Raw genomic sequence first — 14,392 nt, forward strand, 5'->3', positions numbered from 1 at the left:
CACTGAGCCACACAATAAGAGAAAACTTAAAAACAAGCAAATGCAAAAAACTTCAGAAACAAACAAAAAGAGACCGTGGATGAAGAGTGAACAGCAGTATGAGTTTGCCCTTCGGTGAGTGGATTTGTAAAATAAATTCAGTTCCACCTTATGCAGCGATAGCGGGAGTTTGTTACGATTCCTGGATTCTCGGTGGGGAAGAGCATCATCCAGACTTCAGGACCGACTGTGGAGGTTTGCTCCCCACCGGTGTTTGGGGGACCGGGAAAGGCCAGCAGTGGGCATCTGGGAGCGGAATTGCTGAGGCCTTGTGTTGGGTCTGACTCGCATTTAGGCGGAAGGCCGTCTCCAGGGGCTGCGATCCAGAGACCCTAGAAGGTGCTTAGGTCTTAAGAACCTTGACCCCCTTTCTGTAAGTCAGACATAAAGTGGCAAAAACACAGAAACAAATAATAAAGCAAAGAAGGGAAATGTCCAGCAGACAGATTTCCGATTGAGAAGCAGGAGGCCCGTGTCCGCACCGTTGACAGTGACCTGCAGTCTCAGTGTATTGGCCTCAGTGTGTTAACCCGACCGAACTGCACTGAGTCAAACGCGCTTGGACCGTCTTTATTTCGTGGGGCATCTTAGCGAGCCTGCCTGGGAGGACTTCGCTCTGAGGCGGGCACTGGCTTCTCGGGGCTCAGCTGCAGAGAGCAGTGCTGGGCTCAGAACAGGCGACGCTTGGTTGTCAAAGAAGCGCCTGCGGGCTGGGGAGGGTTTCTCGGCCCGTTCCCTGTGGCCCCCTGTGAGGGCCAGGGTGTCCCGGGTCCATCTTAGAATAGACTTGTGAGTTGGGCAGGTCTCTTTTCCTTATAGGAGGTAACGGGGTGAAGGACGGTAGGCAGCTGAGCTCCGCACGTCAGGGGGGCTCTAAAAACAGGTATTCGGGGCTCTGCGGTCCACGCGTAAGGCGCCCGGCTGCTTGACCACCAGTGGGAATTTATAGGTAAATATTGCACTTGGGTGTCTACTCTAAAAACCGCTTGTCAGGATGCTTATAACTTTGGAAATACGAGGACATTGAGAGGGCTTTATTGAGCTCACCGTTTTCTGTTTACTGGCGTTCCGATTAAGAATTTGATTTCGCTTTGACAGATCTTTCTGCTGTATGGTTCCCTTCCTGCTCGGCATGTGCGGACGCACCACGTCGCTTTGGGTTTAGTCGAACGCTCGAGCATGTAGCCCATTGCCTGACATACAGCAGGTGCTCAATACCTGTTTGAATCCCTAAATTTAATGTACGGCTGTTGTATTGAGATGTTTGCTCATATAATCCTTTCGATGGTTCATCTTTTTCTATTTACTATTTTCAGGTGATGAAGAGGGGCACTTTAGGGGACATTTTAGCAAGGAAACATTAATGTGGTGCTCTAGTTACTGTAGGCATTTAAACATTTTAAAGAGGAAAGTGGACTAGTGGACACACATCAAGGCAAACTGTATACTGGGAAGAGCTCAGGCAGCCCTTCTGGGCGTGGGCGCGGTGTGTAGGAAATGAAAAAAAATGACTTTACGTGGACGAGCAAGAAATGGTTTCTGCTCATAAAGATGCTAATTAATAACTCAGTTATTTCCGATGGATCAGCCTCCTTTCTTGGAGAGAAACGTATTTGTTCAGATGTCAACTCTCACGTGGTGATCGAGCTGCAGAAGGTCCGAGCTAGGAACCGTCCGCGCCCCCACTTAGGCCCACATGCCAGAGAAATCCACGTGGTTTAAGGCCACCCGCTGTGACCCATCTTGGGAGAGCTGGGAGAGGACGTGTGTCTGGGGTCTCTCAACGTTGTCTCTGTGGTCACGCTAACTCTCTTTCCTCTCTCTTTCTAGTCATACAGTTTATCAAGAAAGAAGATAGTGCATTACACCTGCTTTGACCAACGCAAGCGAGCGAACGCAGCGTTTTTGATAGGCGCCTATGCCGTAAGTACTTCGGTCGCGACGGTTTTCTGGGATGGGATGCGGACGCTGTCGCATGGGACCCGGGTCCCTCTTTCCGTGGCACTGGGGCCATGGTGGAGACTCTCAGCAGCCTGGGGGCTGGTCTGGAGTGGAGAGTGGGGACCTGGTGCTGAGGGACTGTTCCCTCTCGGGCTTTATTTTCTGTAGCTAACGGTAGAATGGAGCCCCAGCGTGTAGCTAGGATGCCACGGTTGTGCAGGTGTTGAAAAAAAAAAAGAATACCCCAGCGGATATTTCCAGGAGAATATCTATGTGTCTATGAAGATTTTAAAGGACTGTTAAAATGTTCCTTTCTGGGGTGATAAAAGGAAATCCTGGATTGTGGGAAGGATGGTAATGGTTTTACCAATCCATTGATTCATCTGTCAAGTAGGCAAACCAATCAGAAATCCTGCATATATCACAACTTTCCCCAAATCATTTTGATTACAAATTTTGTTCTCTGTGAGCACTGAAAGGTAGACGTGAGTTCCACGAGTGCATGCATGCTATGGAGTTTGGATGTGACCGCTTCTAGAATTTTTTATATATGTTGGGCTGGGGCAAAAATCGTGGGAGACCGAAGCCATCAGGGCTGAAATGCATTTGCAACCTAGAATAGCTCTTTAGGGACAAGTGTGACATCCAGTTAGGAGAATGCTGTGTGAAAGGCCGGGGACAGAGGTGTCATTTCCTGTCATCCTTGTGGGGAGGGTTAGGGCCTTCTGAAGACCTTGATGGAGGGAGCCACTGGCTGCTAGACATCCCACCGCCACATGGAACCACAGCCATAGGGGAAAGCCTGGCGGGGTTGTTGGAAAGACCGTTACCTGCTGTAGGTACGGGCTGAGCCCAGTGACAAGGTGACAAGCAGCCGGAGCCCAGGCCTTGTTTCCGAGACGGAGGTGCCAGCTCTGCCCCCTGACCGGGCTGCCGTGAAGCCCTGGGCCGTCTCCTGTGGCACCCCTGTCCCTCACTCTCCGTACACAGCCTGCCGTGGAGCACAGGGAGTGGTGACCGTGAACCAGAGAGTCGCGCTCTCACTCCAGGGCCCTGGGATGCTGGGTGAGCCGTGCTCTCTGTCCATACTTTATGTGGTCTCCTTATCTGTAAAACGAGAGGGCTGGATATAGTGACCTCCAAGTTTCCTCCCAATTCCGAGGAGTCTGGGATTGTTTGCAGCGCCAGCCAGGCGATTGCTGTTATTTTAAGAGCAGACCCGAGGGGAGCAGGCTGCTGGCGGGAGGGTCCGGGCGAGGGTGGGAGCCGTGGGTGCCACCTTGCTCGTGACCCCTCGTCGGAAACCGATCGTGGGTGTGTTTGTTTTATGCCTTTTCTCCACAAACCTCTCATTTCCCCGGTCCTCGCCTTTTTAGTGAATAAATGGACTGGCATCGCGACTTGCTGAATCAAAGGGCACTTGTCTTTTTGATTTCTCTCCTTTTCCTGTTTCCACGCCATACTCGTCCGTGAGCCTGGGCAGCTCTGCCTCCGAAACACACGGCTCCTGTCTCTGTTGCCATCAGCTGGCCCAGGCCACTGCCACTGGTCACCCGGACGACACCACAGCTTCGGATGTTGTGTCCGTTTTACCTTCTTCCCTTTAACCCAGTTGCCACACAGCTGTCAGAGTAATCCTTTAAAAATTAAATTATGTCATTGGCCTGTTTCAGGTGGGTCTAATGACGCTCACTGCTCCTGGCGTAAACTCAGCCTCCTTACCACAGCCATTAAGATCTCCCCCGTCCCACTTGTCCACCTCTGTGATCGCCTCGCTCAGGATGCTCCCACCCGCCCTGGCCCGTGTGGCTCAGTTGGGTGGGCATCGTCCTGGGCACCGAAAGGTCTCTGGTTTGATTTGATTCCTGGTCAGGGCACATGCCTGGGTTTTGGGCTTGATCCCTGGCAGGGGGTGTGCAGGAGGCATAAGTCGAGGTTTTTCTCTCTTTCCTCTCTCTCCCCCCCTTTCCTTCTCTTCAGAAATCAATTAAAAATTTATTATTTTTTAAAAAGGCATTTTTTTTTTTAAAGGATGCTCCTATCACGCTGGCCTTCTGACCATGGAAATCCCAGGCTGGCTCCCGGCAGAAGGCCTTGGTATTTCTGTTCTCTGTCCGGAGCGTTTTCACCTCAGACCTTTGCGTTCTGGTTCCTCCTAGTATTACTTCCTCAGAGAGACTTTCAGGCTTTTCCCTGCTTCCCCACCTCCAGTCAGCCTCTGGCCCTTTACTGCTTTATTTTCTCTACCACACTGTGTTTGCAGTTATTTGATTCATTTATGTATTTATTTGTTTATGGAGGGCAGGGACCTTGTCATTCACTCATTGCCGTGTCGAGGAGGTGATAAAATATTTAACAAGGGGTTAGGCCCAGGCATTGACCGACTGGGAGCTGCCCACAGTGAGTGTTCCTGCGCCTCTGAGTCATAGGGAAGTCCAGGGGAGGGGGTGTCCCAGGAAAGAGATGGGGTGTGGCCAGCACGGGAGGGGTGGGTTGCTGCCGGCTGTGGAACTAGGGAACTATTTCAGTATCTGCACACCAGCTTAGAACGGTGCCCGGCACATAGTGGGTGCTTCATAATCTCTCTTGAATGAGTGAATAATGGAATGACAAAGTAAGAAAGAAGGAAGGAAGGTAACGTCAGAGGAAAACCCTGAAAACGAACTGGGTACAAAGTCTAGTTAACACTCATCACCATAGTTACACTGTTTTCTTCTGATGCGTCCTGACCATTTTAAAGTGCGCGGTGCAGCAGAATTAGGCACGTTCATAATGTGCAGCGACCAGACCTTGCTTCTGACGGTGACATCTCGTGGCAGACGTGCACCTGCAGGGCCCGGGCTGTGCGTGTGGTTTCCTGCTGGGCGGTGAGTTGGAGTCTGTCACAGAAGCTCGGGTGTTTCTGTTCGTTTCGGGCCCCCTTTGTGGGGAAGAGCCTTCTGTTTTGTCTCAGAGCCGTCGTGAGTATCAAGGAGGAAAGTGGAGGACGTCGTGCTCAGTAGGAAATCCACAGGCCCTTCTGGGTGGGGGGCCCCACAGCCAGGGCTGCCCGAGTGGTCGTGGCCAGCCGAGGTCACAGATGGCAGGCACGTCCCCCTCAGGAGCGTCTCTGTGTCCCTAAGCTGTGACATTGTGCTCTTGGAGACGGCAGGCTTTGAAATAAGCCAGTCAGGGAAAGACAAGTACCATGAGATTTCACTTATATGTGGAATCTGATGACCGAGATAAACTAACAAACACAGCGGAGACAGACTCATGGATACAGAGAACAGACTGACAACTATCTGAGGGGAGGGGTTTGGGGACTGGGGGAGAAAGGGGGAGGGATTAAGCAAAGAGTAAAAAGAAAAACTCATAGACACAGACAAGTGATTGCCAGAGGGCAAGGGGATATGTGTGTGGGGGGGGGGTGTAGAAGGGAGTAAAGGGGGGATATATGGTGACGGGAGGAGACTTGACTTGGGGGTGAACACACAATACAATATACAGATGATGGATTATAGAATCGTACCCCTGAAACCTGTATCATTTTATTAACCAGTGCCACCCAATAAATTCAATATGGTGTTTCCCTTCTGGGACGACACTCAGTGCAGTTTCAGAGTTAGGATGCTTGCGTCGTCATAACATCCCAGACACTCTCACAGCAGTTTGAAGAAGATGGTTTTAAAAAATTATAAGCCTGGATTAATCAGGTTCTTGCCACACGCTTAAGGACCACCTTTCAGCCCACAGAGCTGTGATGAAGAGATCAGGAGGTCAAGGGGAGTTTGGGTCAGGCCACGATGACTGGAGGGTGGGAAATACTAAGTTGGAGGAGCAGTTACATTAAGTGCAGCGGCTTCGCTTTAAAAAATTAAGGCCAGAGTTCCTTAGTCTCGCACTCACAGTTCGTCTGTACACTGCAGTGCCGGGCTGCTTCAAATTGCCACCACAGAACTATAGGCTAAACAGGCGTCGTTTAAAATTACAGGTAAATTTACCAAGAGGAACACTGGTTCAGAATAGCCAGGCGTTTGCCTTGACCGTCTGTTAGGATGGTGATGCAGCGGGCGCCGTGCCCGCGGGCGCCGCGTGTGGCCGGGAGGAAGGGAGGGGGCGCGGGCGGCCTGGCGGCTTCCGGCCCGGTTCCTTCCTTTATGGCTTGACAGGCAGGCGCCTCTTTCGTGACAGTGGCTGCAAAGGGGCCAGCGGGCTCTTACCCTTGTCGGCTTGTACTTTTTGGTGGCTTTGAAACAGGTCAGGCTCCCTAAAATCATACAGCAGTTTTGAGGTGAAACTCTGTGAATTGGAAAGTTTTATTGGTCTTCTGCAGATGGGGAGTGCGGGGCTGTCTTCTCTTCAGTCCGGCTGGGGGCTGGGAAAATCGGCCGTTTGCTTTCCATTTGCCGCAGGGCTGCTTCTCGTGTTTGACTGAATACATCTTTTCAGGACTTTTTTTTGGTGGTTCTCTTTTTGGCATCCTGATAACAAGCTTCCTCTGTGCTCTATGGAACTCTGAGATTTACACACACACACACACGCACACACTGCATTCAGTACCATATATTTCAGTGCTGATGCTACATATGTTTAGAGCAGCTTACTCACATATTTTCTGAGTCTTATTAGTGGCCTTGAAAAGACATTTACTGTCCATGTGAAAAAGCGTGTGCCCATTTGCTCTACTGACATACTGACTGGAGGGGAGGTACTCCTCCGCTGGCAGTCGTGAGGTCCGTCCCACGCAGGGATCGGAAGGGGAGGAGATTCCCAGCAGCCACGGGGAAGGGGGGCGACTGTCCGTCTATTACACATATATCGGCTCTGTGTGCAGTACCTCTGTTGGCTGCTTTTAAGTCACGTCCCCCCTTGTTTCAGTTCTGTGTGTGACATCAGTGAACGAAAGTATTTAGGGAACACGGTTACTGCTTTAGAAATGTATAGACATTGCCCAGCCGGCGTGGCTCAGTGGTTGGACATCAGCCCATGAACCAGGAGGTCAGGGTTCGATTCCCAGTCAGGGCACAAGCCCAGGTTTCGAGCTCGATCCCCAGTAGGGGGCGTGCAGGAGGCAGCCGATCAATGACTCTCTCATCATTGATGTTTCTCTCTCTCCCTCTCCCTTCCTCTCTCTGAAATCAATAAAAACATTTAAAAAAAATGTATAGACATTGAAGAATGATTAATTCCACTGCACTCCCCAAGGGCCATTCCGTCACGCGGCTCATAGCGAGCCGTTGGGGCTGACGCAGAATCGCTGCAGCGTCCTCCCTGCCACCCCCGACCCATGCACAGCTCCTGCTCCTGCTCCCTCCAGGCAACGCTCTTTGTAAATACACGAGAACAACCAGTTCCTTGTTTTGTGTTCATTGTCGGTGTCCTGTTCTTGAGTTGACTCAAAGAATAGCCGCCTACACGTTACTAGGAGATTCCAGATCTGAGATTTCATTCCCATGCTGTGTGGCTTCTGTCTTAGAAGTTTGGATAACATCTCACCTACAAACTCCTTCAGTTTGAAAGAGAACAGGACGCTGTTTTTTGTGTTTTTTTGGTCCCTCAGGTACGTGCTCCAGTTACTACAATGAATACAATGGATTGTCTGGTCCACCCCCTGCCCCCGTCCCAGGACACCTTAGGCTGCTGTGAGTGGCCATTGGTCCTGGGGAAGCCAGCTACCCCTTGGTCTCGCTGCTCTCCCCCCGGGCTGGGCTCCAGCCTGCCTAACTCCAGAGAGATTTTGACTTTTCTCTCCGTCTCTGTTCCTCCCAGTTTTTTCTCTCTGGTCACATCAAGACAGTCTTTCTCCTCTGACAATTGTCCTGCCCACAAGGCCTCAGATTTGCAATCAGTTCCAAACATAATGCCAACTATTGGGGAAAGCAATGCATTTTGAAGTGGGTTGAGATAGAAATATCAAGCCAAACATCTGAGATAACTCGGGGTTCACTTTAGAGGTGTTATCAGCATGTTCGTTGATTTCCTCATTTTTTTTCTAAAATTAAATTTATTGGGGCGACACTGGTTAATAAGATCACACAGGTTTCAGGTGTATATATTGCACCCCGTTTACCCTCTCCCATCCTTCCTCAACCCCCTTGAGGTAAGATGATTGAAAAAGAAAACACACGTGCTTAATTACTTTATTTTAGCTTTTGGAGTGTTTTCTGCTACGTTTTATGTTAAATACATGATTTTTATGATAATACGAACCATAGGATCATTTTTGGCCTAGCCTAGGAAAGTAATAACAACTATAAGCTTTTATCTTTGGGAAATTATTTCCAGAGATCTAAATATTAGCCTTTACAAATAAGCTTTTGAGATATAGTCAGTCTGCAAGTTAAGGGCTTTCTCTGGGTGGCCTTAGGTATTAAGAGGACTGGCGCACTGACTCTTGGCCTGTTGCAGTGGCTCTGCCATCTCCAGCCCCACCACGACGAATGAAGTTACTGTCCTTTGCCTTCTGAGTGTGATCAGATTCAGTCCTTGGTTTAAAAGGACAGGCTCTTCTCTCCACCCCCCCCATTTTTCTTTCTTAATCTGAAAGTTTTCATGCAATAAAACTCATACTATAACCGGCAGTGAGCAGCAGAACTCAGCACGAGGAGTTTTTAGCATGAAACCATGACGTTTGAGAGGATGATATTCTGGAGGGAGTCTGTTTTTGTGTTTTATATGGAGCCTACCTTCTGACGATGAGTGGTAGATGGTATACAGAGCTGTGTTTACCTGTACAGGGCTGTGTTTACCTGTGTTTACCTGTGCAGGGCTGTGTTTACCTGTGTTTACCTAGACAGGGCTGTGTTTACCTGTGCATTGTAACACAACAGCCTTAGATTCAGTTTCTGTGAGACCAGGGACTCAGGTTTTCTTGGGACCCAGCATTTCTTCTTGTTCCCTCTATAGGGTCCCTTCAGACTCTGTGCTGAGAACATAGGCTCCTTGTGTCCCTGGTTTGCTTAGGAAAGGGCTGGGCTGGTTCAGGGCGATGCACCCAGCTCAGCAGTGTCTGTGTTGAACACGAGCTCTCTCCAGCCAGGAAAAGCCCAGTGTTACTGAGATATCCCCGGCAAGCCGGTGCATTGGTCCTGGCAGTAGCTGTCAGTTCCAGGCTGATTATGCAAATCCTGGTTCCCATCGACTTAGAAGGGACACATCCGTGGCTAATGTCTGCAGTTCTCCTACATGGCCCATCAGAGAGCTCCCGCCGGCTTCCCTCTAACCATACCCATGAGAGAGGTGGAGAGAGTATTTATTCTAATTCTCCAATACATAGGATAAAGTCCACTGTACATCGAGTCTCAATACAGAAAGAGGTATCACACGAGAGTATATCAGAGCCAACGTCACCTCAACCAAAACCCATCATTTCCAGACCTTGTTTTTTTTTTTTTAATTTTATTTTATTGTTGACAGTATTACAGATGTCCCCCAACTCCCCCCCCCCTTAGCCCCATCCCCCAGCCACTGCCCCTCCCAGGCCTTCACTGCACTATTGTCTGTGTCCATGGGTTATGCACATATGCATGTAAGTTGTCTGTGTCCATGGGTTATGCACATATGCATGTAAGTTGTCTGTGTGCATGGGTTATGCACATATGCATGTAAGTTCTTTGGTTAATTTCTTCCTGTCTCCCTCCCCATCCCCAGAGATATGTCAGTCTGTTCCATGCCTCCATGTCTTTAATAAACTGACGAACAAATAGGTCCAGAGACATGCAGGCCTTGTTTTTGTAGGGAGGCCAGAGGACTGTTATGTTGTTTTTTTAGGGTAGAAACAAGCCCCAGGGACAGATCCCTGGCATCAGGTCCGCCTTAGGCTATAATTAGTGTCGCCTCCTAGGTATTAGGCAGATGCATTGTCTTCCCTGCTGCAGGCCCGGCAGTCTGTGGCTTATAACCGTCTCAAGCCTAAGAACAGGAAGAATGACTGGCCTTGTATGATGTGTTAAAGACTGTTGGAGGCAGGACCCATTCGTTCCTGTTCTGTTGTAATTAATTAGACTGTTTAGAACAAGTGGTTTAAAATAGGCCGAATAAAACGCAGGCTGTTTTCAACATTCAGTTGCATTTCTGGTGTGTCATCGGACTTACCTCTCTGATTCATGATGATTGAACACCGACTATTTTTTAAATTTCCGTAGCAATTAGAACAAAAGTAGAATCAGTCGTGCATTTGAGAAATTGTTGCCTTTTTCCCTTTTTTTTTTAAAAGTTTTAAAGTTGACATTGTTTTCTCAGTCGCCGGTTATAATGGGAGGAAATGATTAAGAAGAAAAGTGTGGCTAAAAATAATAAAATTAAACATTTTGTTTGTGCTTGTGTATGACAATGAAGACTTAAGGCTGGCTCCAGGAAAAGGCGGCCTATCAGTCAAGTGCCCTGACGTTTAAGAAGTCTGAGAACCAAAGTCTTGGGAACCAAGGAAGAGACTTAGAAAGTTTTATGTTTTAAGCCTTTGCCCAGTTTCCCACCTCCCAGTGGTTCTTATAGATGTTCGTTCACCGGCTTCTGTGGTTTATTCTCTGCAGGCAACTGGTCATTGCTTCCCTCCCCGAAAAACAGACCCAGCCTGGTCACCGTGTGCTTTTGTTTATGAGAAGTTCACATGAGGAAACAGGGGCGTAGCATCAGCTCTCTTCTGGTTACACCGACTGTGTTGCAGAGAGATGTGGGCTCCTCCGGGATCTTCTGGGATGTTGACAATGGATTTGATCAAATGGGCCAGTCCCTTGGTTTTGTGGTTGTTGATGCTGAGGCTCCAGAGAGTCGGGTTCACGTCTGTACTTTAATGTGAGAAGGCCGAGCTAAAGGATGGCCCGTGCATTGTGGTTTTGGTCTGTAGCAATCATGGGGATGTTGACAACCTCACGTTGGGATGTTTGTATACACAGCCCGTCGTTAGGGCCAAGGCATCAGAAATGCCAACAGTCGTGGGTCCGGATTCGCATAGACATGGGGTAAAAGGAGGGAAAAAATATTTGGGGACCAAAGTTTATCTCCTTTCTGTGGTCCCTTGCTATAGAAGAGCTATGTGTTAGACACAAGCCTGAGCACTTTGCCTATACCACGAGCTCACTGAATCTCCCCAACCATCAGCCCTAAGAGGCAAGTAGAGTTATCGTCTCCACCGGTACGGAGGCGGGAGCAGAGAATTGACATCATACAGCTCAGTAAGTGAAAGGAAGAGGCGGGACTTGAACCCAGGCACTTGGCTCTGGACCCCAGATGCCACTGACAGACGGTCTGGCCTAAGAACCATGACACATTTTCTCTCAGAAACATGGAACCTGGTACGTTAACGACCCCGGTGTGCGTGCGCTCAGCAACACCCGCATTCATTGGGACACCTGCCGTGTCCCCATCCTCAGGTTGTAGAAGGTCACTGCACTCACCTGCCCCAGGAGTCTTCCTGGAATTTAGACGGCCTCGGCGGGGTTTCACTTTGCACTTATTAATAATTGAGCGCCGGGATAAAAATAAAAACAAAGGCTCATCTTACCGTGGGAGAGCATGGGTCATGCGTGCTCAGTCATGCAGGTAAGAGGAGAGCAGAGTCCGGGGGAGCGTGGTCGGCCGTGTCCACGTGGGCAGTCGCCTCCCTCCTGCGGAAGGATGGCCTGGAGTGAAAGGGAAGCAGTGTCATTGTTCCCGAGGTGATTTTACTCAGCATTTAGAGAGCAACACGGACTTTCCCCAAAGCAGGCAGAGAACCCAGTAGCCCTCCCATGGGTACTGTGCTCACCCTGATAGAAACCTTTCAGCTTTCACCAGGCACCGAATTAGCTCAAGGTGGATCTTCTGTGAAGATCAGGGAGGCCCATGGTACCATCATGGACGTAGAATTGTTCTGCTCCCAGAAGGGAACCCCTCATCCATCCCCCATGGCATCTGCCCTTGAGCCTTGGACACAGCCCTGGGTCTGCCTCTGTCCCTAAACTCTTACCCGTCCTTAAGCCAAAGGCTGAAAAGGAAATTTGGGCAGCTTGGTTGCTGTCTAAAGAGCAACGGTATCCCCATGACGGTTGTCCCTCGAAGAGAAGAGGTGAGATGCGAATGTGGTGGGTCACTTGGTGGTGGGTCACTCTTGGGCGGAGTTCTTTCTGAACGATGCTGTTTGTCTGCCGCAGGTCATCTATTTGAAGAAGACGCCGGAAGAAGCCTACCGCGCCCTCCTCTCTGGCTCCAGCGCCCCCTACCTTCCGTTCAGGTACAGCGGCTGCTGGTGGGACGTGGGCCGCGGCGCTTGCTGGCCGCTCGCTGCTGTGGAGCCGGGTTACCGTGGTCTGTTTTAGGACTGTGACCGTCATGATGTATGGAGTGAAACGAGATGGCGGTTTTTATTATTTCCTTTCTGCAGAGTTGTTTTATGTTGATGTTGATTTTTTTAGAGAGAGGGAAAGAGAGAGAGAAGCACCCACGGGCTGCCTCCTGCACACCCCCTCCTGGGAACTGAGCCCGAAACCCAGGCGCGAGCCCTGGCTGGAGGTCAGACCCGGCGACCTCTCGGTGCCCCGGACGACATACGCTCAGTCCTCTGAGCCACAACGGCTGCGCCCTAACGAAGGGGTTTGTAGGGCTACCGTGAATTTAGATACTGCTGCTCCCCAAGGTCTCCTCACTTAAGGAGCATTTATCTGAGCAGTCTCTGCTGCAAAGCCGTCCTTGTTTTTCCAGAGAGCTCGCAGGTCCTTCGCCTCGAGTTCCCCATCACGTCCTGTCCGTGCCCCAGTCCATGGGCTGCACACGCCGTCAGAGCAGACGAGACCTCGGGTGGTGGCTACTGGTTTGCACGGCTCACTCTCCACCGTGTGGCTGACCCTTCTCTTGGGGGCCGGTCGGGCTCTCATTTGCGTGCCAGGGAAAGGATACCCCGTGTTCGTTCATTCACTGCTTCCTCTGTGCCGGTCACTGTGATGGTCTTGCGGACGCAGAGGTGCCTAGGACAGCAGGGTGCCTGCTCCGGGGACTCAGGGTCCGGCTTGGAGGTGTGCAGCCAGGTGGATAATTATAGCACCTTATTAGAGTTAGGAGGTAAGTGCTACGGGAATGCCCTGCAACCAGGGGTTGGAGGAGATGGAAGGGTGAGCCCCGCGCACGCTTTTCACATTAGGATGGAAACTGAAGAACAGACCCGGTGCTGATTCCAGGTGCTGTGACTTTCCATCTGTACGGCCCAGGTCGTCTTTATAGAGGCAGGTCAGGTAGGACACACAGAACATGACATTTGCAGTGTTGGTGCGTTACTATAACAGAAAGGGTGACCTGGTTGAGTTTTTCTGTTTGGATTTATCTTAATTTTTTTTAAAAAAATTACAGCTTTTTGTTAACGTAGCTAAAAATTATTTCAAGATGACGCAAATTTAAAAAGAGGTGAGGTTGAGGTAGGGGTCCCATCGACATCCAGTGGAATGGAGCTGGTTGGATGTTGGATGTCCTGTTACCAACTGTTAGTTTAGTGGTTGGTTTTTTGGGGGGGCTTGCGATGTGGAGACACTCTTCCTGGGTGGGCCCAGGAGTGCATTTGTGTGTTTGTTTAATTTTAGCTTGGAGAAGGTTCAGAATTCATAGGTCAAGGTTTCCCAAAGTTCTGTTGGTTCCCATGCTTGGAGTTTAAAAGTCTGGGAAGCTTTAAAAAATGTTTATGCCTGGGTTCCAGTCCCAGAGATTCTGATAGAACTGGTCTGGAGGGAAGCCTGGGTGTTGGGTTTTCTAGAAACTTCCTACGTGATTTCAATATGCCGCCAGAGTTGAGAACTATACTGCTCTATACGATCTACTGCAGGGAACTAATAATAATAAAACTCAGCGATCAAGTGTTTTATCTTCCCGGAGAGCAATATGCAAGTTTTCTCTCTGGCAGAAAACCCTCAGCAGACCTCCCGCAGACCGTCCTTTACGGGCCTGTCAGGGAAATGCACCCGCACTTGTGTTAGGGAGGGTTTGTTGTGTTTGGGGGTGACCCCTAGTGACGTCTCCGTTGCCGAGCTGAGTCCTAGTGTGGCTGACTCTCCGTGGGACGCCTCTGGGGCGCTGACTCCGGCCCTCTGGGCAAGTGGGGACTTGCAGGTCTCCAACAAAGGCTCGCAGGGGTCAGCCGCTGGGCACCTGGCATTGGGCTGCCTCCTCCCTTCCAAAGCGAAGTAAACATGTGCCGGTAGATGTTAGATGTCATTATGAAGTCGACCTGTTTATGTAAGTGTGATTTTTGTCAGTTTATTTAGCAATTAACTTTGTACTTCAGAGGGGAAGAAAGTTCTCCTTAGCACGTTTTTCTCTGGAGTATCAAAAATGTAGAAGCCAAATTTATTTTTCTCGGCTCTTGTTCGTGCAGGCCGGCTGCCCCTCTGCTTCTCTGTGTTGATCTTCGGGGTCATGCCCCCATGGATCGTTTTTTTTTTGGTTTGTTTTTTGGTTTGCAGTTTATTAT

At 49.9% G+C, this 14,392-nt stretch overlaps 1 protein-coding gene across 4 annotated transcripts in view; it reads left to right on the forward strand.

Annotated features, from left to right (window-relative positions):
* CDC14A (cell division cycle 14A) overlaps nt 1-14,392 on the forward strand; it is a 64,978-nt gene that overhangs the window by 20,575 nt on the left and 30,011 nt on the right. For all 4 annotated transcript variants that reach the window (XM_087827955.1, XM_087827953.1, XM_087827954.1 and 1 more), the window contains exons 4-5: nt 1,870-1,962; nt 12,093-12,172. In XM_087827955.1, coding sequence (XP_087684081.1) covers nt 1,870-1,962; nt 12,093-12,172 — 173 coding nt within the window. The remainder of the gene's footprint in view (nt 1-1,869; nt 1,963-12,092; nt 12,173-14,392) is intronic.

Source organism: Miniopterus natalensis, chromosome 19, assembly GCF_054644295.1.
Source record: "Miniopterus natalensis isolate mMinNat1 chromosome 19, mMinNat1.hap1, whole genome shotgun sequence".
NCBI classification, from domain to species: Eukaryota; Metazoa; Chordata; class Mammalia; order Chiroptera; family Miniopteridae; genus Miniopterus; species Miniopterus natalensis.